At 36.4% G+C, this 27,035-nt stretch overlaps 1 protein-coding gene across 3 annotated transcripts in view; it reads left to right on the forward strand.

Moving 5' to 3' along the window:
- SGCZ (sarcoglycan zeta) overlaps positions 1-27,035 on the forward strand; it is a gene marked incomplete at its 3' end in the record, with an annotated part of 510,669 nt that overhangs the window by 483,034 nt on the left and 600 nt on the right. For all 3 annotated transcript variants that reach the window (XM_081999343.1, XM_081999345.1, XM_081999344.1), the window contains one exon: positions 16,057-16,180. In XM_081999343.1, coding sequence (XP_081855469.1) covers positions 16,057-16,180 — 124 coding nt within the window. The remainder of the gene's footprint in view (positions 1-16,056; positions 16,181-27,035) is intronic.

The following is a 27,035-nucleotide window of genomic DNA, read 5'->3' on the forward strand; positions in this document are numbered from 1 at the left end:
AGTCTATATTGTGTTCTGCAAGATTTTGTAGACATGTATTCCTACATATTGTTTAGGATTCAGTGATATTCCTTCTTTAAAACTCTCAAGTAATTTTAATCTTTTAAAAATTATGACAACTACTATTAGAACAGAGATTTCATAGAATCATAGAACGGTTTGGGTTGGAAGGGACTTTAAATATTATCTAGTTCCAACCCCCCGCCATGGGCAGGGACAACTTCCACTAGACCAGGTTGCTCAAAGCCCCATCCAAGCTGGCCTTGAACACTTCCAGGGATGGGGCATCCACAACTTCTCTGTACAACCTGTTTCAGTGCCTGACCACCCCTACAGTGAAGAATTTCTTATACCTAATCTAAATCTACCCTCTTTCAGTTTGAAGCCATTACCCCTTGCCCTATCAGTACCTGCCCTTGTAAAAAGTCCCTCTCCAGCCTTCTTGTAGGACCCCTTCAGGCACTGGAAGTCTGCTATAAGGTCTCCCCAGAGCCTTCTCTTCTTTTCAAAACCCCAACTCTCTCAGCCTGTATTCATAGGAGAAGTGCTCCATCCCTTTCATCATTTCTTGTGGCCCTCCTCTGGACTTGCTCCAACAGGATCATGTCTTTGCTATGCGGAGGGCTCAAGAGCTGGACGCAGGACTCCATGTGGGGTCTCACCAGAATGGAGCTGAGGGGGAGAATCACCTCCCTTGACCTGCTGGTCATGCTTCTTTTGATGCAACACATGATAAGGTTGGCCTTCTGGGGGGGTGCCTTGACACAGGTGCAGGACCCTGCACTTGGCTTTGTTGAACCTCATGAGGTTCACACAGGCCCAATTCTCTAGCTTGTCCAAGTCCCACTGGATGGTATCCCGTTCCTCAGGCATGTCAGCCACACCAGTCAGCGTGGTGTCAACTGCAAACTTGCTGAGGGTGCACTTGATCCCACTGTCTATGTCACTGATGAAGATATTAAACACCACAGACCCCTGAGGGACACTATTCATCACCAATATCCATATGGATATTGAGCCATTGATGACTTCCCTGTGGATGTGACCATCCAACCAATTCCTCATCTACCCCACACTCCACTCATCAAATCCATATCTCTCCAATTTAGACAGAAGGATGTTGTGCAGGACAGTGTTAAATGTTTTGCACAAGTCCAGGTAGATGATGTCAGCCGCTCTTCCCTTATCTGCCAATGCTGTAACCCCATCATAGAAGGCCACCAAATTTGTTCAGGCACAATTTGCCCTTAGTGAAGCAATGTTGGCTGTCATCCTTATTTTCCTTATTTTCCATTTGCTTTAGCATAGTTTCCAGGAGGATCTGCTGCATGATCATGCTGGGCATAGAGGTGAGATTGACTGGCCTGTAGTTCCACCGGTCTTCCTTTTTTCCCTTTTTAAAAATGGGCGTTATGTTTCTCCTTTTCCAGTCAGTGGGAACTTCACCAGACTGCCACTTCTCAAATATGATGGATAGTGGCTTAGCAGCTTCATCTACCAGTTCCCTCAGGACCCGCGGATGCATCTCATCTGGTCCCATGGATTTGTGCACCTTCAGGTTCCTTAGATGTTCCTTAGTCTTGAACCTGGTCTTCTCCTACAGCATGTGGTTCTTCATTCTGTCAGTCCTTGCCTTTGCCTTCTCTGACATGGGTGGTGTGGCTTGAGCACTCGCTGGTGAAGATTGAGGAAAAAAAGTTGTTGATTACCTCAACCTTCTCCATATCTCAGGTAACCAGGTCTCCCATTTCCTACTGGAGAAGGCCCACACTTTCGTTCGTTAGTGTTCCTGTTATCACAGATGTACTTATAGAAGCTTTTCTTGTTGCACTTGACATCCCTGGACAGATTTAATTTTATCAGGGCTTTAGCATTGCTAACCTGATCCCTGGCTGCTCAGATAATTTCTCTGTGTTCTTCTCAGGTTACTTGTCTTTGCTTCCACCCTCTGCAGGCTTCCTTTTTGTGTTTGAGTTTCTCCAGGAGCAACTTATTCATCCATGCAGGACTGCTGGCGTTTTTTCCTGACTTTTTTCCTGACATCTTTGCTGGGATGCATCGCTCCCAAGCTTGGAGGAGGTGATCTTTGAACATTAAGCAGCTTTCTTGGGCCCCTCTTACCTCCAGGGCTTTATCCCATGGTAGTCTACCAAGCAGATCCTTGAAGAGGTCAAAGTCTGCTCTCCTGAAGTCCAGGGTAGTGAACTTGTTGTGTGGCCTCCTCACTGCCCTAAAGATCTTGTACTCCACCATTGCATGGTCACGGCAGCCAAGGCTGCCCTTGAGCTTCACGTTCCCCACCGAGTCCTCCATGTTGGTGAGAACCAGGTCCAGCCTAGCACCTCTCCTCATTGGCTCCTCTATCACTTGGAGAAGGAAGTTATCATCAAAGCATTCCAGGAACCTCCTGGATTGCTTATGCCCTGCTGTGTTGTCCTTCCAACAGATATTGGGGTTGTTGAAGTGCCCATGAGGACCAGGGATTGTGTACCTGAACTGCTCCTATCTGTCTATAAAGGGCCTCATCCACTTGGTCTTCCTGGACAGGTGGCCTGTAGCAGATCCGCACTATAACGTCACCTGTCCCTGCCCTCCCTTTAATCCTGACCCATAAGTTCTTGGTTGGCTGCTCATCGATCCCCAGGTGGAGCTCCATGCATTCTGGCTGGCCACTGACATAGAGGGTGACATCCCCTCCTCATCTCCCCTACCTGTCCTTCCTAAAGAGTTTGTATCCTCCCATTCCAACACTGCAGTCATAGGAGCCGTCCCACCATGTCTCCATGATGCAATAAGATCATAGCCCTGCACATCTCTAATTCCTCTTGTTTATTCCCCATGCTATGTGCATTTGCATAGAGGCATTTACGTTGGGCCCCCTGACTTACTGGCTGGAGTGACTGGCACTCCTTTGTGCTTCTCTTCAGGTGCTCTCCTGCTGACCTGATCTTTCTCCAGGCTCTGGGCATCTGTTGCTGGCAATGGTATCAAACTGGTAGGAGTGGGATGGATTAAGCTTCCCCTCCCCCAGAAACTTTAGTTTAAAACCCTCTTCAATATTTCATTTCTTGGCTTTTGCTTTCTAGAAGGTAGCCTGCAGACCCTTTTTAACCTTGTAGCTTGAAAGAACTATAAATAATTGTAGGTTTGTGTGATATTTTCTGACAGCATAATAGAGTTAGACACTCAGATAATGTATATCCCTTTGAAAATTCAAGTTACCATATACCTTTTAATCTTATTTCAAATGATTTAAAAAACAAAACAAAACACTGTTGTTTTGTTGTGGGTTTTTTTTTTTTTTTAAGTTCAAGCCCTACATTCATTTTCCCAAAAAAATAAATTGGCTTTTTTTGCTAATTTAAAAAATGTTTTTAGAAAGCAGTGTTCTATCATTTAGTTGACTGTTTGCCAAATATACCCAAACAAATAGGTCACCAATCCTAATATGACATTTCCCTATGGCCTCAGAAGCTACCTCTGTCACAGAAACAAAACAATACCAAAAGCCATTTTCTGGCCTCAGGCCCAACTGATACAACTACATTGATATTGTAAAATCATTTTATCCTCTAAAACAGAATAGTTGCATCCTCAATGCCAAGCGGGAATGGTCTTTGATTCATGCTACCCTCCAAATAATGCCTACAAATTGTTTGAGAGAGTCGTAACTGATTCTCAGTTGACTCTCAGATATGCCAGCAACTATTTAGCTGCATAGATGATTGAGTTCCAGTGGTCTGGCCTGGGTCCTAGCATTTTTTAATGTTTTAGTATAAACTTAGCCAAAGTGTCCCGTACACCATAGTGACAGTCCTAAAACTATGTAGAGTATTTTTCTAAATCCCACAACCCTGCACCTTGGGACTTTTGAAATTAACAGTAACATGGGACAATAGAGAGTTTGCTGAGTTGACATTAAAGTTCATTTTTTCAGTGGACACAGGTGATTGCGTCTTGACAGCCAGTTGCAGTGCATAAATGCAAATATATTAGGCTATGAGAATACTTGTGAAGAGGGCTGAAAGATAAAATAATTTGTATGAGTGCTAATTAAAATATAAATTATCCCATATTTTTCATCTTAGAATATGTATTTGTGGTCAAGTAATAAACTTCAGACATCAAGATATGAGTATATTTGAATAATACCCTTTTTTTTTTCCCAAAAGATGCTGGAAAACTATTCATAACCTTGTATATGTAAAACAATTCACTACTGAATTTAAAAAGTGGAATTCTGACCACTTTGATTACTGGGAATGAAACTGAACTATAAAATTTGGACTAAGATTTTGATACCCAAAAGGTTCACAGCTTTTGCCCCCAAAGTCCTGGGATTTTAGCTCAATCTATTCTGGACAGGGAACCAAAAAGAAGTCATCAGAATATTAGCTTCACATATCTAAACTTTGCCTCACCCACTCTCTGTTCTACAGCCATATTTTGAGGTCTTCGGACAGAAAAGCATCTGTAATATTTTCTATGTGTTGTGTAAAAATAAAATTCAGTTGAGATTTCAGCAGGGCTTGTACCAATAGGACAAGGGGTAATGGTTTTCAACTAAAAGAAGGTAGATTCAGGCTAGATATAAGGAAGACATTTTTCCCAATGAAAGTGGTGAAACACTGGCACAGGTTGCGCAGAGAGGTGGTAGATGCCCCATCCCTGGAAACATTCAAGGTCAGGTTGGACCGGGCTGAGGAACTTTATTTAGTAGAAGATGTTCCTGCTCATTGCAGTGGAGTTGGACTAGATGACTTTAAAAGGTCCCTTCCAACCCAAAGATTCTATGATTCTATGATTTAAAATAATTCCTTCCTACATGCTCAACTCGTTTGGTCGTATCTTTCTCCCGTCTTACATTTTCAAATAATAGCTAGCGAGATTTTGCTTTCAGAAAATGTTTTTCTAAAATCCTTTGTGAAAACTGGTAAGCCCTTTTGTGTCAAATCCCCAAAACTAATTAAATCTGACTTTCATTAACTGGGATAAGAAGCAAAAAAGAATCATGACTCAGAATCAGGAAAATGAATTATATCTTAATAATTTAATCTTCATATTTTTCTCGCTACTTTTTCTCACAGGAACACAGTTAGGAAAACTAAACTGCCAATATAATAGGTCCCCAAATATTGGTTTTAGGTTACTACTGCATTAAAGCATGGTACACTAATAGGTAATATCCATGCACAAAAGAGGCAGACAGTAGTTAAATGCAGATAGTTTTGCTGTCAATAACCTCCTTTAATAAGGGGGTAAATTAATTTGTTGTTGTTCTCTGGGGATAACTGCAAGATCAAATTTAATAGGGTTTTTTCTCTTTTATGTCAAGCTTTGCATACCATTGACTATCACCTAATCCTGCAAGCTAATGATGGGTATGATGAGATGAAAGTTGATCAAGCAGCAAGGAACCACCCAAGCTAGTAGGATCCTACTTTACCCCTCATACAAATTAAAACTACACAGATCTTGCGCAAGGGGTCTGTTTCACTCAGTTGACTGATAGTTTGGAAGAACCATCTTTTGTGGCATTTTAGGGGTGGTTTACTAATAGGGCAAAAATATCTATTCTGTAAAAGCCTGGAGCCAGAGAAGGTATCAGAAAGGAATTTTGACATTAATCTGTTAATTGTCTGAGCAGGCTGAAAGTAACAAAAACAGTGGGACTCTGTTCACCTATTTTACTCAGAAATCAAATAATAAACCAAACCTCATCAAAAGGGAGAAGGCACATTAGAGTAAAAAAGACCAGCTTCCTTCCTATGCTGTTTTAATGATGTCAGGTTCTAGTTACTCTCAGTATTCTTTTTTAATAAAGGAAAAATATTTATTATTTATGTTTTCAGAATTTGTGTATGGTGTTTAAATAGTTATTTCAGTGTTTGGGCATGTATATTGACAGAAATTTGTTTCCTTAGTCTTATCCTTAGCTGTTGAAAGTATGATTATTTTTTTTTAATATACATGTTCATACAAAAATAGAGATGGGTAAAAATTTGAAAAACTGCCAAAGGTCAAGCATCTTTTATATATATATATATATGCTTATATATACATAAATGAAAAAAAACCATTGAAATAAATAGAGAAGAAAGGCAGTAATAAAAGATTATCATTACTGTGCAGAATAGGACACAGTAGGAACCAAAAGGTAACTAGGTATGGCTCTTAAATGGAAAGAATGGTTTGCTTTAGTGTTCAGTGATGACGATTATATTTGACATTGGGGAAGGGAAAAGGCTCTAGTAAGAACTGAGATATGAAGGAAAAAAGTATTGCTACCACAACAGATAGCAAAATTCATGAGTTTTGTGTAGTTAATTTAGGGTCCTGGATAATCTCTACCCCTCATCTTTGACTGAACTAAATATGAAAATAAGGTTAAATAGACAAAATCTTTATAATAAAGCTTTCAAACGGGAAAGCAGACACTGTGGACTGATGGTTTGGTAAAGGTAGGACTTCTAGTCAAATAGATGGAAAAAAATGGGTTAAAAGAGTCATCTAGTATGTTAGACCCTTTAGTCTAAACTCACAAGTTTGTAGTGCTTTACAATATTATTTTGAAAGTTTCATTAAAGAAAAGCATTATTAAGGGATTGAAGATAAGTAAAAACTGGGATGAAAAAGAAGGTGGGTAGATTGTGCCAATCAAAAAAAAATATTTTTCCCTTGGTAGGATACTCGATCTTCTAGAAAACAGAAAACAGGTAGATCTCCCATCTGGAGTTTAAGTAAAGTATTTGATATAGTGCTATATATAATGAGAAATAAAAATGCAAGGCGGACAAGATTGTATTTAAAGAAGTTTTAAGTGCTATATAATAAGCATATATTGTTCAAGTCCCTCCTTCAGCCTAGAGGGAGATTGCAAGGAGAGTTTCTTCAGAACTGATTTTATTTTCAGTTTTAGTAACTTTCTTTGTGCTAGAAGGAGGTACACAGGTTTGGAAGCAAGGGCAAGCAGAAGGTCTTGAGCACTAGAAGAAGAATATTGTGAAACTAAACAGTATGATAGTGAATACTGGATGAAATATTAGACAGAAATTAGCATTCTGCCTCTCAGATGCAAGAGGCTCTGGAATAGCCTTTCAAAAGGAACACCAGGGACAACTAAAATTCTTTATTATCAGTGACTGGATTATGTTTGCTTTATGATTATGCCATGCCATGGTTTCAGGAACACACAGATGGGCTCCAAGCATAGCTGTCTCAGGCTGACAGGGTTATGAGTGTAAATATAATAGCCTATGAATCCTATCTCAAAACCCGTATAGAAATAGAAATAGAAAGCATTTGCACAGTGCTGAGATAATGAAAGACGAGGCAACTTTACACTCTGCAGACTAGTGTGTGGGCAGCTGAGGATCTTCCTTTACACAAAGCCCGCTTAGGTTGACCAGCAGCTGTGACCAGCAGAGGTGCTTAGAGTCCCAGGAGGAGAGGCTCAGGGTTTCAGTAGTGCCCTGCTGTGTGCTTTCAGCTCCAGCAAGGCTTCTTGCATCTGAGGTTGCCCCAGGGCTGTTACACCACTTCCAGACCCAAGCTGCTGCTGCGTGTTCAAGAAATTCTAGTTCCATGTAGTTCCAGCCTAGGACCAGATATGAAAGTACATGCTTTGTTCAAGTGTTTCATTTTCACAGATATTCCAGGTACAAGTGTTTGACTATTTTTTTTAATGGAAATTGAACAAAAGTCGTCAATGCCTAGGGGCTTATGTTAGTGACGCCAGAACTCATTTCTGAAATGCTTTGGACTCTTTAGAGTCTTGTTCCATCATACCTGCATACTCCTTTTTCCTGTAGCTTTTCTGGTGCAATGTGATTTGACGTAGTATTTATAGTCCATAAAACTTGTACTATACATCATTAAGGCCAAGTAATGCTGCTGTAACATCAATAATATTTTCATTTCCTGTCTTTCTTATGATTTTAAGTGAATAGGCTTACTACTGCAATAATAAAAACTGGTATTTATATTATTTTTTGTTAGAGTAACGTTTAATTTCCTTATTCTTTCCTTATGCTAAATTTCTCCCCGAGATTTTTTCACTCTAGTTGTTATTTTTCCCCTCCCCAGGAGTATCTCCATTTTCTATGCCACTCTTTAGCTGCTTTCCCAAGAAAACAAGGCTTCTTAATTTTGCTGTCTGTCTATCTATTCTCTCCCTTCATTTCCCTGAAAATTTGTGAAGCAGCTAGGCAGTTTCATCCATATTTGATAGAAAGGCAAAAGATCCTTAAGTTTCTATGTGTTTTCTGCAAACCAGTGTCTAACTAGAGATGCTAAGAGAAAATCATCTAGCATTATTAGTATTTATAGCTGTCAGTTTACCCATTTGTATACACATGGCTTCAGACTACCCTCAACTTCTGACATATCTTGTTTCATGGTCAGGGCATGGTTATAGTACCCAGAGGACATGGAGTTTCTAGCAGGGTTGTGGGTGCAGAGGGTATGGTTTGGGTTCTTGTCCTAGCACCATGTTGGAGCCAGACAAAGGATCCGAAGATCATACAGGCTGGGTTTAAGAAAAAGGAGGTTCAGAGGATGGGGGGGGGGGGGGTGGGGGGGGGGGGTGGATAGTTACATGGAGTACATGACTTTATAAAACTATTAGTTCTGCAGTCCACCAAACAGCTCCTATTGCTTATATCTATAATTATACAGAGAACTCCAGAGGTAGCCTAATCAGTAGGGAAGAATGATTGATTCTACATGTCTTATCCTGCAATTTTCGTTCTCTCCTCGGTTGTATTTCAGGATAGCATTCACTGCCAAAAAGAAAGAAAAAAGCTATTTGGTTTCTTCATAGTCTACCACTCTATTTTGTATTGCAGAAGGTAAAAAACATCTCTCTAGGTCTTTCTGAAATGTTGCTTGCCCTAAAAAAGTGACTGAAAGTAAAGTCACCTAACCTATTCTGAATTTTTTTTTTTTTTTTGATGGGCTGTTTGCTTCTTCGACTGTTTAGATACAGTCCAACTATGAGCCACTGGAGAGTAGGAGAGTATATTCCAAGCTCTGTGCTATGCTTAATCTGCAGAGATTGAAGCAGACCTGTCAAAGGAATTTCAGCAGAATAATTTTCCACATGAGATACAGTTTCCTCAATGTGTGGATCAAAACCATGTCACAGTTCATCACAGCTAAAATATATCTGTTGATATCAGTTTAAGGCCCTTTAGGGAAACAAAATCAAAAATATCATTAGAAGATTAGAGGTGGTCTGGACTGTGACTTCCTAATCACAGGAAGATAATGGTTTTCAAAACTGAAAAGATTTTATGTCAACCAGTTCTCATGTGTTTCCAGTTGTTCAAAGAGCCCAGTTGGCTCTTCAGCCTCCTCCAGGCACTTTATGTTCAAAACTTACTCTTGACAGCCACTTAAGCATTATCTGTGGGCAGGTTGCTTCAATCTCTTTCTGACAAGATAGATTTCTATTTTAAGAAAATATATTCTGAAAGGCAACTCAGGTAACGGAACTATTTCTGGAAAGAAAATAAACTTCATGTAAGGATGTTTAGCGGAGTGTCAGGGCACGTGTAGGAGGAATTTCAGGTCAGAACAAAAGTAAGGAAGATTATGGGAATGAGAATGTTTTGGGTGGAATAGGGATAGCTCTAAGCTGCCAGAGCTATGAGGAATCCTTTTCCCATTCCTTTCCTTAAGGGACTATTTTGTATTGTCTCATATGCAGATTTTTGTCTCACAGCCTGAGAGTTTAGACTTTCAAGTATGTTGTGGTATTTCTCTAAGAAATGAAAGCTCACATTCTAAACCTTACATTCCTATTAATTTTCTTGATTTTCAAAGGTTTGACTTCTAGTGGACTTTACATTCTGGAATGCATGATTTTTTACTACCTGGGATTCCAGTTAGGTTTTTGGTTTGTTATGTTCTTAATATTATTTCTGATTTTGATAGTTTCCCTGTCTTTAGCTATTCTGGCTATGCCCTCACCTACTCTAAGAGATAGCCATACACTAAGTTCTCTTTAACCTTCTTCTTATGACCTGCTTTAAACATTTGCTCCCTTCAGCACTCCTCACCTTTCCTTGACGTTTCTTCACTTTTTCTAGTCTGTTAATAACATCGCTGAAAAACTCTTTAATGATATTTTATTCCTTACTTTTCTTCCTCAATAACTACTATTTTTTATATACTCAAAAGAGATCCTTTATTTCCCTATGTGTAGAAATTGTTTTTCTGATTTATGATCTATGTTAAATAACATTAAAATATTCAGTGTTGCTATGATAATGCAGACCCACTCAACTGGAACCAGTGGCATGTACAGGGCAATTAGAACTCAGATTTGAGCCTGGTAGGTGATTTCTGGGTTAATGAGAATTTCAGAAGTTGTAATAAAGGCATGTTGACACATGCCAAAGTCAGTGACATGCAGAGTATGGACATAACATTACATAGTATACTGAATGGCATACTACTGTTCTGATTTAAGTTAAGAAAGTTTCCTCTTTATTTAAGTTTATTGTCCATGAGTTGCAAAATTGGATATTGGGAAAAAAGGGTCATGTTGATATTTACTGTTTTAGGGCATTACCTATTCCATAGAACATTTATCAGATATTCCATTTAACATTTATCTAACTTTCTCTTACTTAAGACTTATGTTGTGAAGTCACAAAATGGAGATCCAAATTGTGTCTTTAAATGTTAGGTTCCCATATAAATCAAAGAGAGCTTCATACGAACATAAGAGAATGTTTCTTCTTAATAAAAGATAGATGATGATCAGTGAACAATATTAAGGATTCATGAGGCCTGCACATTTACCCTTGCATTTCAATAAAAATATATATTTCATCCTGAAAATATAAGCATTTGGTTAAAAACATTGGCATACAACAAGCTTCAGGAAAAATAACTATTCTGGCAAAGATTCATATGCATCTTTCAGAGGTCCACATTTTGATGCATGTAAATGTAACAAAAAGAGATTTTTATTCACTTTTATACATACATTAAAAAGTGCATATATAATCTTGTAAACAGTATAAGTAATGAGTTTGAAATGAGTGAATAGTAATTTTCTTTTCATAGCAATCCCCCTGTGATGTCACATGCAGCTAATCAAGAATCTTCTATTTGAATAGTTACAATATCTTAAAAAAAGGCTTCTAGGTTTTTCGTCACCATGATCATAAAAGACCCTGGTTATTCTTTATGGATACTACTGGAGTTTGCAGCCTGACTTCCAGGAAATGGACTGAATGGAAACATTAATTTTATCTAGCCATATCAGTGTTCAGTGGACTCCTGTAAGTACTCTTGGTCTCACTGGAGGACTCCTGAAATCAGTTTGCTTGAACATCAGGGCAGATAACTATTCTTTTCATAATAATAAAAATGGAAAGAATATATCTTTAAAACTGTTGGAGTTTTCTAGAAAACAATATTTTCAAAATTATTTTAAAAAAAAGTCTTAATTGTAATTTGGAAGAAAATCGTTTTGCTTGTGGAAGAGGAAGGTCCTACGTTCTATGGGGTTTTGGGATTGGGAGTGCTTGTTCACAAGTAAGAAGTAGGAAGAGAGAGAGAGAGGGGCTTGGCACATCCATTTGTCTTCCCCTCTCTGTATATGCTACTTCTGCAACCCCAGTCTGCCACAACCCTTTATCTACAGGCAGCAAGATTGATATCACAATCATCTTAATCTATAGGAATCTACAAAAAGGTTACCAAGTCAATGTATAGATTTTCCATTTGGTCTATATTTGCAAAATTTTTTTTTTTAATAATAGAATTCCTATGCTAACTGAAAAAAACCCACAACAACATATGTTGGCAAGACCATCATATATAAAAGTTAAATACTTGGCAGTATTGAAGTAGTTCTTGACCCCCAGGCGTAAAGATGCCAGTAAAGGGGAAATGAGTACCTGCTTTACAAGTGCAATCTCTAGTTGACAGCATATTTTTTAATCCCCTGTTTTGACAACAAATTCCAAATTGGTAGAAGTTCATATCAGTCATTTGACTAAGTAGCATGGGTTAGATCCACTGCTTAAATAGACATGAAACAAATAAATTATTCACATCTGCACAGAGGAATCTTCTATTTCCTTCTATTTTAAGAAATACCTTCTGCTAGCCAACGGAGCAAAATTAACATAGATAAATTATATCCCATGTGAGTGTGAGGGATATGTGAGAGGTTAATCTAAAATATTTCTTAAAAACCAAAATGAAACCTTTTGGTACATTTTTTAAATTATTTTTCTCTAATACAATCTAGGTCAGCTTCTAAACAGAAAATGTCAAATGAAAAATAAATGTTGCTGCATTTCTGATGAGAAATATTTTAATACCTTCAAAGAAACATATCCAAGATATTTGAAGTTTCCTTTCTAAGCAATAATTCTTTAATGAATTCAACTCAAATTCATATAGCTTTGATCCTCTGAAATGTATCTTTTTTCATAAATTAGCCATTGATAGTTAAAAAGAAAAAAGCCCTTCTCTGCTCTGGATAGATCATCTGTCTACACCACATATACTTTTTTAAAGCTTCATTTTCTTTCCTACAGTGTTGTAGTTTCAGTCTAATAATAGCAGTAGTTACCTTCTCCATCATAGCTGTTTGTCATTTGGGAAAGAAAAATTAAATTATATGAATAGGATTCACTTATAGATGTAAATGCCACTGTGACAGGCCATCAGTAAATCTGAAAGGAAAGCAAATTCTTGATATGCTGTTGTAAGAATGCACTTTTCCTTGGAGGAATGAGTATTACAATGTGGAGTGTTACAATAAGTTTATAGCAGAGATTAAAGCTTTCAGAAATATGAAAAAAAAATATTATGAAGCAGTTACATATCAAACATAATTTATTTCAAAACATTAAGGAAATAATATCTCTATGTGTATAGACTTTTGCATTTCCAGTAGCACACTGCAGATTGTGCAGCTAAGTCACTTTTCAGATGTAGATTATCCAAAGAGTAATAATAAGAAAAGTAAATTAGTAACTGTAAAACAGATTTAAACATTCAATTTTACTAACAAATGGGTGATGTTTTAAAAACTACTCTGCTGATCATCAGCAATTCGTTGACATTTCTACCACATCATTATTTGATTTCAGGAAACTGTTAAAAAAAATCTATTGTTTAAAAAAGAAATTTCTTCACCACAGTGTGTAGAAGGATGATATTAACAACTTCTTCTCAAGTTCAGAAATTAATTGCCTAAATGTCTTCATTTTAGGTGAAATGGAAGTAATTTATATTATTGTAGTTCATTAAAAACAGTGATGAACCTAGACAAAACAGTCTTGAACTATAAAGTCATGTGTTTTGGAAAAACTTTTTTCTTCAAACAAAAACATCGTTTCTTGAAAGATATCCCTAAACAGATTTTTATTGCCCACCTCCTAAAAAATTTCAGTCAGGTCTGAAAGTGGTTTTGATGTTATGAAAACAGAAATGTGTGCTAATGCTCATCAATTCAATGCAATAAATGTAGTTAAGAGCACTCTGCTTTCATGATTATGAAATGGCAGCTGAAACCACTGAGAAATGTTAATATTCCTGGAAAGTAGGTTATAAATCACAAAAATATCCTGCTGAAAAATATGGAATGGAAGTATCCATTAATTTAACATTTATACAATTCAGTTTTGTAAAACCTCATTAAGGCAACGGAGTACTTTTGAAAACCTAATTTGTAAACTCTATATGGTTTCTAAAAGTTTTTGGAATCTCTTTTTCTCCTGTCTTATAGCCATCAGAAGTTCACAAACCACCCCCTGAAAAACACTGAGGTACATGATTAAATAATTCATGATATTTAGATTCTTCCCTGGTACAAAGTACTACAGAATTTTCTATTAACTTCTCCCTATAGAGTATCAAAAAAATGAAAGAAAATGGCTTAGCAGTAACAGAAACAGACTTTTCTACTGCTCCTATCTATATGTATCCCATGTATGCTTTTTTATATAGGTAGCCACAAATAGTGTTTTTCTCTATCTGGACACCTGCTTTTAATAGTTTCAATTTGTGTTGCCAAATAATTGCTTTCTTTTCTTTGTTTTTTTTCCCTTTCCCTGTAGAGCATCAGTGGCATGTGACAAACAGAAATATTTCAGAGACACCATTTCGGTGACTTACTTTGCATGCAAATGTGACATTTTGGTTTCAAAATTATAATCCATCACTATTCTGTACACTTAAAAAATTCAATAATTGAAATACACTGAAATTCTCTTGTTCCATTGCTTGACGGACCTTTCATTTGGCTTTTCTGCAGCAAATTCGTTGTCAAACTAGTCTTTCCTTTATATACTGTTGTGGTGTAATCCCAGCCACCAACTAAGCACCACAGAGCAACTCACTCACTCCCCCACAGTGGGACGGGGGAGAGAATCGGAAAAATAAAAGTAAGATAAATCATGGTTTGAGATAAAGACAGTTTAATAGGTGAAGCAAAAGCTGCACAATCAAGCAGAGCAAAAGAAGGAATTCATTCACCACTCCCCATGGGCAGGCAGGTGCTTAGCCATCTCCAGGGAAGCAGGGCTCCATCACGTGTAATGGTTTCTTGGGAAGACAGACACCATCACTCTGAATGTCTCCTCTTCCTCCCCTTCTTCTTCGTCCCAGCTTTATATACTGAGCATGACGTCATATGGTCTGGGATATCCCTTTGGCCAGCCTGGGTCAGCTGTCCTGGCTGTGTCCCAGCTTCCCGTGTACCCCCAGCCTTCTCACTGTCAGACCTGCATGAAAAGCCGGACAGCCCTTGACTGCTTAGCAACAACCCAAAACATCAGTACATTATCAACATTTTCTCACCCCAAATCCAAAACATAGTTTCATACTAGCTTCTATGAAGAAAATTAACTCTATCCCAGCTGAAACCAGGACATACATCTAGTATCTTATATTTTTGGATGGATGTGACCTAACACTCAAAATACAAATTGTTGAAGAGGGAAATACAGTATGTTCTTCAAGCTACTCATTCTAGACATTTCTAAAATTGAGATATATTTCATCTTAGAAAAAGCCTTTGTTCAGGTAAAGTGGAACTGTGTTCTGTCATATTATCGGGATATAAAAAAATTAAAAGATTTGTCTCCCTCTTATCAGGGCTATGCAGTAAATCTACAGCTGAACACAACTGGAATCCAAATTTTTGTTTCCTAGTTCAGTACAGTTTTCATCCTATCATCTTTCCTATTCAGTGTGTGAGCATGACTTCTACAAAATCCTTGCATTAGTACTTCCCTTTCAAGAGAAACCTGTACAATACTGTTCAATAACATAGCTAAGAGAGTATCATAGTTCCGTATTAAGGTTGGTGGAGGATATTGAGTATAGGGTAGAGAGAAACAGAATGACAGTAGAACAATGTTTGCGTTGAGGAACACCATCAAGACCCAGTGATATGTGTCTTTATTATAACAGAGTTAAAGAGCATAATGCGTATTTTGCAGAACATAAAAAGCATACAAAAACCCCACAATAATATAGACATAACAAATTTCCTTTTCTTCTCTTCTTCATACGTAACGCTGCTACACCTACCTGAAATATGAATAAACCTGTGAAGGCAAAGTCATTCTAATCAGTTTTACATCATTATTTAAAACTTTTTAAGTGTTTTGTTTTCTTTTTATTTAGTTGAACATTTGTCTACTAAGTAAACTTTAATTATTAATCTGTCATTACAGAAGCACTCACGGAGACTTGTGAATTCTTAAAGACCTATATTTCAGTATTAGTACAGTCAACTAGATTAGGTACTAATGCCAGAAAGCATCACTAAGCAGAAAAGCTTATATCAGCATATGCTTAAATGCTGTCTTAAATATGAGTAGATCTAAACACATATTTGATTTTTTTTCTTTCTCTGGCCCATAAAGAGTAGTGAGAGAATCACACGTATAACTTATTTTTACGTCTTTACTTTTCAAAATGCGTTTATATCTACATGCATTGTAAGTTTTGGGTCTGGGTGGTTTCTGGTGGTTTGATTCAGTGCATTTTTTCTCAGGGGTAGTTTTTGTCTTTCAGACTTGAATCTCCTACTAGATCTTTGGTGATGGAAGCACCCAGGGGAGTGCAAGTCAATGCAGCTGCAGGAGACTTAAAGGCTACCTGTAGGAAAGAACTGCACTTACAGTCCACAGAAGGGGAGGTAAGTTCAGCCAGTAGAAAAATCTTCTACAGCTCTGCCCAACGTAACACAAACAATGTGAAGATAGTTTATTCATCAGCAAGTTAAACATCACAAGAAGTGTTCTGCATTTGTCTACGTTAGAGTAATTTTGGTTTAACTTGCTCAATTATTAAAACTTATTTGCTTTTTGCAAATATTTGAATCACTATGTTTCATTCACATTGAAAAAAATGTTAGTTAAATGAATATAGATAAGAATTATTTTTAATCTAAGAGTCAAGGAAAAAGCTACCCCACCCTTCAGCATATCTGTGGTACAGAGAGATAGCTAAGTGACGATGGTAAAAAAATTACTTGGATGAATCTGACAAACTAAGACAAAGAAATTTCGATTAATTTGGATTAATACTTCATTAAACCATTATAAAGAGGTTTAAAAAATTTGCTCTACAATTTCCTTGAACCGTTACTGTGTTAGGTTACTATCTCTGTAAGAGAGACAGAGTACTTCAGGGGTATGTTCACTGTACTGTTTCATCAGTGTTTTGTTTCAGTGATCAGCTCAACAGAAAAAGATTTTGGTATAGATTCTTCATGTGTAAACCTGTGCAAACTCATAAAAACAATTTTAAATTGGGTCACTGGTTTAGTTGGCAATCCATGTATTGCAGAAACGCCTGAAAGATTACTGGCATGAGAGTTCTTTTATCTTCAATTCTTAAAATTACATAACATTAAAAAAAATTTGTGCAAGGGTATCAAAGGTTCTCGGATTTTTATTAGGCACTTTGGAGAAATGTGTAGATTTTCAAATTGTTCTCAGAACGACTTGCCAGGTTACAGCATTTTTGGAAAACTGATTGTTTAATGTAAATATCTAATTGAGAATGGAGCTCTTTAGAAATTTTTTGCCTTTTGTGTTTCTATTTTGTATTTGTTACAAAATGTTCCAAGATACTTTACAAACTATCCAAATAAGCAACAACAAACAAAACCAGCATTCCTATCTGTGACACATAATCCTATGCAATGTACATTCTTTGCATTACAATGCAGACAGGAACATTTTTGGCCAATATACTGCATCAAAGGCCTACTTTGATAACATTTTTCTGTTGGTGCAAGTATCTCTCCTGTATAATTAAAGCACAACATTTTCCTAATTCAGAGCCTCAAATATTTATATACCACATACTCCATTTCCTTCTGAGTTTCTCCAAAAGCCAGCTCTTCCCACAATCTCTCATCTTTATTTATCACCTTTCTAAATGTGCAGTCTTTGTTAGTGTTTCCTAAAGTTGCCAAGATAGCAGTAAGGACTATCTAATCCTCTTTTAATAGTAAATATTATCCTCCCTCACCCTTGTCTTTTTTCTAGTTATTTTTATTGAAGGGGCTACAACTGCCTGTAACTTTTTCTGCTTCCCCTCCATAAATCCTTAGCTGGCCCAATCTAGTATGTTTCCTACATTTATTAACATAAATTTTTCACCTAGAATGTGTTTCTTTGTTCTTTCCCTTCATGATATTGCCAGAGGGAAACAGTAATACTCAAATGAAAATGAAAAAAAAAAAAAAAACAGAAAAACTGTTAACTTTCCTTAATCCCCCATGAGCCCTGGAAGCAATGGTCGTATCTGTAATGCCTTGATTTAGCATCCTGCACCTCAGTAGTGTTTTGTACGAATATTTAATCTGTGGATTCATCAGGCATTTTTGTCTGTATCAATACTGTGAGTTTATTGCATGAATTTTAATTATTCTTAAGTATTTACTACACTCATTAAAAAGGTAGTTTTGGAAATATTGTTCTATGATCTCTGCTGGACTTTGAGAATGAGAATCCAAGAAAATTTATAATGACTATATTATGTGTTATTTAGAATTGTAATTCAATTCAGTATTAAATGCTTTGCAGGAAAAAAATGCCAGTATAAAGCAGACTTTGCTGAATTTCGTGCTAAAAACCATTATCCTCTGCGTGCTAAAACTTTGCACATCTGTAATTTCCCATGTAGATGTTAGATTGATAGTTATCACTAAACAAGCTACCAACCTTTCCCCAGTCTTTCCCAAGGAGCTGTTCTGTAAACATACATCCGACAAAGTTCAAAAGGTCTAATTATCTCTTGAATACTTGCAATTCCAGTAAAATCTGTAAAGAACTATACTCTAAATCCACAGAGAAATTTCATCCTGAGGTCTGACCAATGACCAATGGACTTTATAGTCCACTATTTAATCTGTTACACTGGGGAGGGCTAGAGGAAAATGCAGAAACACTTTTGAAGGCATACGATGAGCTTCCATAGCATCACCAGTTGTGCAAAGTCACCGTGGCCACATTAGGGAATTGCTGGACTAATTACAGCCTGATGTGAGGAACCAGGGTAAACATCGGATGGATAAAATGTCTACATAACAAAATATTGATTAAAGTCCTTGCTTACAGCCCAACATATGCACCACAGATTAGCAGAGAGTATGGAAAAAAGTGTAAAGGATATATCATTACTCATTTTTAAGAAAACACATTCTAAACTAAAACAAAATATTTATGTCAAAAATAATCTTCTTTTTAGCCTAAAAATGTATGCTTTACCAGTCAGGTTTCTTTCACAAATAAAATAATGTTGTCTTTGTGAATTGTATCTGTGAAGCATTTTTGTGATAAGACATTTTTTGTATAAGAGAAAACAAAACCACAAGTATTTTGTATTATTCTCACACTGGTTAACTAAATTTAATTTTAATGTTTGTAAGCTTATTCAAAAAATCATAAAAGATATGTGAATTAATATTTTCCTTCTATAACCTAATTATTGCCCTATTATGTCAGAAAATAGTTATGTGGCATCTGGAATCAACCAGTTCTAATCATGTAACAGAACATTATGAATTTACTGCAGGTTAATCTATGAAACGTGTATTTTCCTTTATTTAAGAATAACTTTGGAATATTTTTTTAAGAACATAAATGTGTTTATGAAATACTTTTCCTCTACCCTTATTTCTCAGGCAGTATAATCTCTAGCCTTCCACATCATAAACTGAAAACCTCTGCAAGCATTTGATTTCTGCTGTTTGATATATTTTCTTTTTATTTACTGCCATATTATAATAATCCTTTTAGCCCTATTATGCATCATAATGCACGATCCCGAACTGAATACTGGGGGCTGTAATTTAGACTCAGATTCTACTGCCCTTTATAAAGCTCTTGAGCTGCATCCTTATGAGTCGAGGCATCAGCAGAATCCTTTGATTCAATTATAGCTTGGCATTTAATTGTGAACTATGTATTATTGTATAAAGAAACCATAGCCAATGGTTTAAAGCAGCAGTCATTTACAAGGAAATGAAATGTGAAGCTCCAGGCTCTAGCTGAACCTATTGGTTTACATAAGAAGAAAAAGGACATTTCTTGCCTGGAAATTCACCACAATGATTGCTAGTTGGCTACAGCTCCTTTCACATATAAACACAATGCAAAAGTACAGATCAATTTGGAATTCTCTAGATACTAGATTTTGCCAGGCATAAAAATATGTTAGAATTGAACCTGAAACACATTATCATATAATGATAACGAGCTGAAAAGGTTATTTGATGTTGTTCACTCATTGGTCTAACAACTAATTTTAATGGTTTTGACAACACATCACCCTTTGAAGAAGCCTGCTAACTAGCTTCAGCTCTGATGAGGTGTGTGCAGCTGCTGCGTATTTCTGCAAGCAGCTTCTATGTAAGCTAGGCTCTGCACTTCCATTGCATCCCATTGATTTTCAAAGACCGAGTAAATAAAAATAAAAAGAGAAAGACTCACAGAGGCTTCTAATTTTCTCAAACATATTCATATTAGTCAGCCTGTCTCTGACCTTTTTTGCTATTTACTTCTTTATGCCCTTGTATTTCCTTGTCGAATTACACTCCATAGCATCATTTGTAGACTGTATTTGGTTGTTTCTGGCATAATGAGGCTGATCCCCTGGTGAAGCTTATAACTGTCACATTAAAAATGAGCAATACTTTTTAACAGACAAAATTTACTCAAATTCAGTGTAGCAGACAAGAGGCCAACTTTATATTTACCATTTTAGCACAACACAGTTCATGAAGCATACACCCAAGATTATTTTGTGGACACCAACAGATGCATATAGTACTAACACTTGATCTATTATCCTATCTGTTTTTCTCTTTAAATCCAGGAGGTGTATTTAACACAGAGATTAATACTTAATAAAACTGGAGTAATCTTCATGTGTAAGCCCAACCAACAGTACCATTTTAAAGGTTTGGTTTTGGTGGTTTTTTTGTGGATGGTTTTTATGTTCTGAAACAAAAAAAAGGGATTTTTTTAATTATCTAAATACACTGAAATGGAATTACCTTGTTCTGCAAGCTGCTTGCTGTGACTACTGAGGAATGGCTGATCAAAGGCAACAACAATTCCCAGATTAGTTCAATTCAGCTGAGTTATGTTTGTCTGAGATTAAATGTTTTTTAAAAACAAAATTAAAATATTTGAGACAGATGAAGTAGGTTCAATAAAAAATAAGCAATGGCAGGCTCTAGAGCTCAAAGACCCACTGTTTATTCACCAAAAATTGTGTAACAAATGTGTGCTGCATTTTGTTTTCACATCCATTTTTTCATGGTCATTAAGCAGTTGATTTGTCTTTGTTGTCTGGGAGGACAGAGATTAGTGGAAATGAAGGGTTTTTTTCTGTATTCTTTTAATTATTTGTTTCAAGAATTTTGTTAGGATGTTTTGACAGATATTTAAAATTATTAAAATGTCATGTTATTTTTAAACAAACCTTTCATTTTCAACTTAAAAGTTATTAATATGTAAGTTAATTTATAGTAAAAAACACTTTTATGTAGAAGTTTACAATGAAAATACAGTGTTCCCAAACTACAAAAGCAAACTGTTTTAACTGACATCACTCATCTTTGAACTGTTTGTTCAAGGGCAAATTTTGAAGACCAACACCATAAGCCACTTTATTAGAAAGAGAAAAAGAAGTAACAATGAATAATTTATTATATAAGTAAAATATTTTTCCATTACTACCCCATCTTAATCTAGTTTTGCTTTGAAGCGTAATTGATTAATGAGTTTTTGTACTCAGTAAACTAAGTACAAATATTCCAAATACATTTCCCTTTCTGGGTTGAGTACATAAAAGACACCCTGATTGAACGAATTTACAAAGACTTCTACTATAAAGTAGAATTTGATTCTGGGAATTCTTGTGTATTCCATAAGCACTGGAGCTTATTAATTTCTTCTGGTCAACATTCACAGCAACCCCATTTAATCATCCCTAAAAATTATGTCTTTAATAGAAAGAATATATACACCAGACGTTTTCTGCTTCAGTAACCACCCATATAAATTGCACTGGGATTGTAACTCAGAAGTTACAATATATGCTTGTGTTTTTTAACATGAATTTCCAAAAACATGAAACATGACTCTCATAAACACCACATCAATATTGAAGAGTCAAAACATAAATTCTTCCATTCAAGCAGGAATTGTACACTTCACTAATGTACAATGATATATTTAACATATACATATGTTAGATTTCAAATCACTTTCAGTTGTCAGTAGTTCCAGGCATAACATGAAGGTGGGAATGGGAGAAATGTGAACAAAAGAAGGAACTTGCCAGAGTGGCTCTGTCCAGGTGTATCAGGTACAATCTTTAGAAAGAGAACATTCACCGCACCAGATCACACTTTGCCCTAAAGGTCTCATTTGTCTTGTGGTCAATTGATCCTACTCCTGCAGAGAATACATTTTCAATACACAGGTTGTACGAGATCTTTTGGTCTTCTCTGAATATTTAATGTATTCAGTTTCATCCCAGTTATCACATTCATTTCACTGTTTAAGTGTTCCTCAATACTATTAATCATTATGACAGATATGGTTTGAGATATTGTGGCATCATATGTTTAGATTTTACAGTATATATGTTTTCAAGTTAATATTTTAATTTTCCATTTTTTTTTCTCAGAACTACATTTCAGATTTAATGACAGGTAGTTTAGGTGAATGGTTTTAAAGTAAAGGTCCAAAACACAGATAAGTGTTAGAACAAATGACCCACATGAACTAAAGTATTGTAATTTATCCTATAGTTCATCTTCACCCTGAATGTTAAAACATACTGACATATGAAAATTATATAGTTGTCTAGTGACCCAATCTATGTAATCTTCTTTATATATATGTTTCTGATAGCTTATACAGAGCAAAAAGACTAGACAAAATCTTGCAATTTTATAATTCAGATTAATTCTGCAAAGCCAAAGGAAATCCAAAAAGTTTATTTAGTGAGATGTCATTACACTGTCTTCTCATACTCATTGATGAACATTGACCTTTTAGCTTTCTTTTGGTTTTGTTTTTCTTCCATATTTTCTTCATTGTGAGGGTGGTGAGGCACTGGAAGAGGTTGCCCAGAGCAGTTGTGGATGCCCCTTCCATGGAAGCGTTCAAGGCCAGGTTGGATGGGGCTTTGAGCAACCTGGTCTAGTGGAAGATGTCCCTGTCCATGGCGGGGGGTTGGAACTAGATGATCTTTAAGGTCCCTTCCAACCCAAACCATTCTATGATTCTATGATTTCCTCCAGTTTCCTGCCATTTCTTATCTATGTTAGCACTGAAATATGCCTTTGCAACTCTGTAGAACCACCTGACTAACCAAACTGTACATGAATACAGAAAATTCTTCAATGTTTATAAATCCTAACTCTTTCATTTGGCTTATCAATTTAGCCTATCATCTTCTCTTTTGAGAGGACTTAGTCAAGAACCCAGTGGAGAACTTTTATACATGGCAGGTTCATATCCTTGCACGACATGGCTTGTAGGAATATTTGACTTTTTACCTTATGCCTATATCACTGAAAGTTCTCTCCTTCAGTTTAGTTCTTTGTTTTGTAGATAATCTATATTTTGTGGCTTGCCTTCCTCTCCTTTTCCTTCACTGTTCAGATTAACAGCAGAGTCTGATGAGCAGATGGCTTGCAGATCTCTGTTAGCAAAAAATGTATGTAAAAAGAGTACAATTTTTCCACTCCTATCGCATACCCTATAGGCTGATTCAGTTTGCTACTTTCATCAGTCAGAAATTTTAAATATTATAGGGCTGTGATTCCAGTGATCTGGAATTTCTAAACCTTAAGTATTTAGAGGGAATGATGCTTCTCAGTGCTCTGCTCTATGTGAAATAGCATTTCTCTGAGTATTTACTACCTTTTCCACTTTGTCATCTCTCAGTCAGTCTCCTACAATGTTTCAAGAATGAATAAAATTTTGTTTTTATCCTTGCCTGTTTATCTGCTGAGCTGTGAGACTCTCAGAAAGAGCATGACTGGCTTGCATGGCCTTGATGCTTATGAAGTACTAAGTGGCTTGTCTCATACCTTTCACAGTACAAAAGATTAGAGAAAGACCATGTATACAGCACTTCCATTAACTACTGTCATCTAGCAACAGTGTTCCCTGGGAACATAGAAACATTTAGGTAGGAAAAGACCTTTAAGATCATCAAGTCCAACTGTTAACTACTGTTCAGTTTTTTGTCTTGCCACTTCTTCCCTTCTCTTTAAACACCTTATAACATAAAATGGTAAGTAGATTAAGTTTTACATAAAGTTGGAGGACTTTTTAGCCATGAATTTCAGTTTTTAGCAGATGATAGGAAGAGAGAGGGTATATCCTCAAACACGGACTGTGTTCCTCTGAAATTCCTTACGTATGACTGCACGCATTCCTGTGCAACCTGCCCCGGGTGATCCTGCCTTGGCAGGGGGGTTGGACCAGATGATCGTCAGAGGTCCCTTCCAACCGCTACCGTTCTGTGATTCTGTATTGGGCTGCTAAGATGATATACTTGGACCCCTGCTTAACTAGTAGATAACAATGTTGCATTTGTAAATTCAGTCTTTTATTTATAACTTTGACAGCATATGTACAGAGTATATTTTAATGCTGGCTTTGAGCCATCTTTATTTATCCTCTTCATCTCAGGGATTAGCTATAGGATTCTGTTTAAACTGCACAGCCTTCACAGCTTTCTGCAAAGGCATTGAGCTTGTTAGACTCATCGCAGCAGATACACCCTCCCAAGAAGTCACTTCAGGTTTTTTTCAGATACCATAGCCCGGTATCCACATTGCTCACCAGATGTCCTGGGATGCATGCTGGGACAGGACCTGACAGCTACCGCTCAAGATTATGACACCAGAAAATCCTGATTTGATCTACATCACAGTGTGAAATTTGTAAGCACCAACAGAAAAGCATGCACCTCTATGCTTAAAAAGATCATTTAATACAATGAGCAAAATAGCTGAGCTACATTGTATTGTAATGCACACTGGAGTAAGGTCCACTGGATTAAAGTCTTAGAGCAGTACACTACAGAACATCTGCAATGAGGGACTGCAGAACTGTAGCTGTCCTGATGTAAGCAAATACATAAAAATATTGAGCTCTTAGAAAAAAAGATAATAAAGTTCAAGAGATTTTAAACTATCCTTATCTCTGACACATATGCCCTCTCTTTTTTTCTGAGTTTATTCTCGTTTGAATCAAGACTTGTCTTTTAGAACCAATTTAATTTTGATTTACAGATTTGTCATGATCCTTCCCCATCACCACTGCAGCTACACTGTTAAAATGGCCTGTGACATGATCTGTCAAAAGCACAAATAGCTCAACCTGTATTGTTATTGGATTTTCTTATATGTAAATCTTCTACACTGAAGTGCCTTTTATTATCACATAAATAATGTTCTAACTCTCCTGCTTCCATTTTTAAAAACAAAAACATAGAAATAGTCTTTTTCTTATCTTCTTTGATATTCCAAGAATATCGGGGCTTACTGAAAATCCGTATTAAAAGTCCAAAAGGCTGCTCAGCTTTTTTTGAGATCTATTTGCTAAAAGTTATCAAGAGCTGCTGATTGAAAGTATATGGCATTACTGGCTCCTCTTTAATATCCTGTTAAGTTACTGTCGAAATGGAAAGTATTTTATCACAGTCATGTTCTGACATCAATACTTGATCTTTCTCCAAGTACAGAACTATGTTGAGTGCTATTCAATATAAAAGATATACTTACATAGAACTTACACTATTGAATGCTACTGGATTTTTAAGCAATACTATTGATAACTCCACCAGTGCTACATTAATAGTGGACTTCTTAACATCTCTTGTATTCTTAATATGAGAAGTGAAAGAGTACTTTTTATAACCTGTCACTCCACTGACTGATGATTATGTCTTTTTTTTTTCCTTCCTACATTTTACCAATGCCTAGCCTATAGTTTTCTATCAAGTTCTTTTTTCCCCCCATTATTTTGTTTTCTTATTATGCTTGCTATTGTTACTTTCACATTTACTCCTAGCTGAGCTGAATGTTTTTATATATGTAGTCTTTTTTTCCAGTTGTAATTCTAGCAGAACATTATTAAATTTTTCTCAACATCATCCACATTCCATCTAAATTATTTCTGTGAGGGTTTTGACTCCTAGTTATTTCAGGTCTATGACACTGGACATTTAAACCAGAAATAAATATATCATTCATTTGTCATATAAATTACAGAACAAAGATAATAATTTGCTGCATTTTGGTTTTGTAATCAATTCCTCTGTAAGTCAGGACGTGGATTAAAACGGGGGTTGTAACATGCAGTTTTCACCTGTGCCTCTGCGATTCTCCCTTTCTGTCCTTTTCAGGGTAAATTCCCAGTGACAGTATCTTACTCTGGGAGCTGGAGAACTCACGATGATGGGGGGGTTATATTGTTTGGGGCTACTTTCAGCCTATATTTCCTTTGATGATTCCAGTCATTTACAATGCTTCTGCTGTGACTGCTAACATGATTGTGCAGCAGTCTTTGTATGGGATTTTATCCGGTTATCTCAATTTATTTCCCAGCCTGCTTTCCTTCACTTCTCTCCAGCAGGGGCTCACTAGTGCTTTTGCTCTGCTTTTCTGCCACATACTGCTGATTTTATCACAAAATAATACTTGTCTCCTGTAGAAAAAGCAATACATGCCATATCTCCCCAGTTCCTTTACATGTACTGCCAACATTGTGATATAATGGTGTCAAGTTGGCTTTGTTGATTTTCAATACCTTATAAAAACCACAGCAACTATTTAAGGAACTCGCCTCTTCCTGAGCTTCGTAGTGTTATCTACAGGGCTTAAAGCCTATTTGATTTGTTACCTGTTTTCTTGAAGCTCATAGTCTGCCCCTGAGGTAATGATGGATCTTACTTTGGCTCTCATTTACTCCTTCCATAAATAAAAAATAAACTCCAAGCAGCTGGAAACTCGACTGTTTGTGCCAGTGGAAGACATGGATTTTTCCTGCTTTAGTTACCTTATTTCATTACATTGTTTACTCAACACTCTGAAAACGTAACGTAAGTGTAAATATTGCAGAACTCGACACAGATTCATGAACATTACTGGTATTTACAGTCTCATACTGACTTATGTTATTTCCAATGGAAGGAGATTTAAAAAAACACAATATTTTTAATCATATTCAATGTTCAGAGAAAATGGGAATAGCTTGATGACCTTCTTAATAAGATTTTAACCTGAAATCTTTTGTCCTTTTAATTTAGGTCAAATAAGCTCTTTATTTTGTGCATATAACTCTGTACCCTTATTTAATTATTCTCTGGATGTAGCTGTTGTTAAGCCCCTACAATTTAGTACAGTTCAGCACATATTTCCAGCTGCTTACAGGAACACACTGGGGAATGTGCTTTAATATCACTTCACACTCATTAAAATACAAATTCTTCCAGAGTATGGG

The sequence above is a fragment of the Phaethon aethereus genome (assembly GCF_964289735.1).
Source record: "Phaethon aethereus genome assembly, chromosome: 4".
Taxonomy (NCBI): domain Eukaryota; kingdom Metazoa; phylum Chordata; class Aves; order Phaethontiformes; family Phaethontidae; genus Phaethon; species Phaethon aethereus.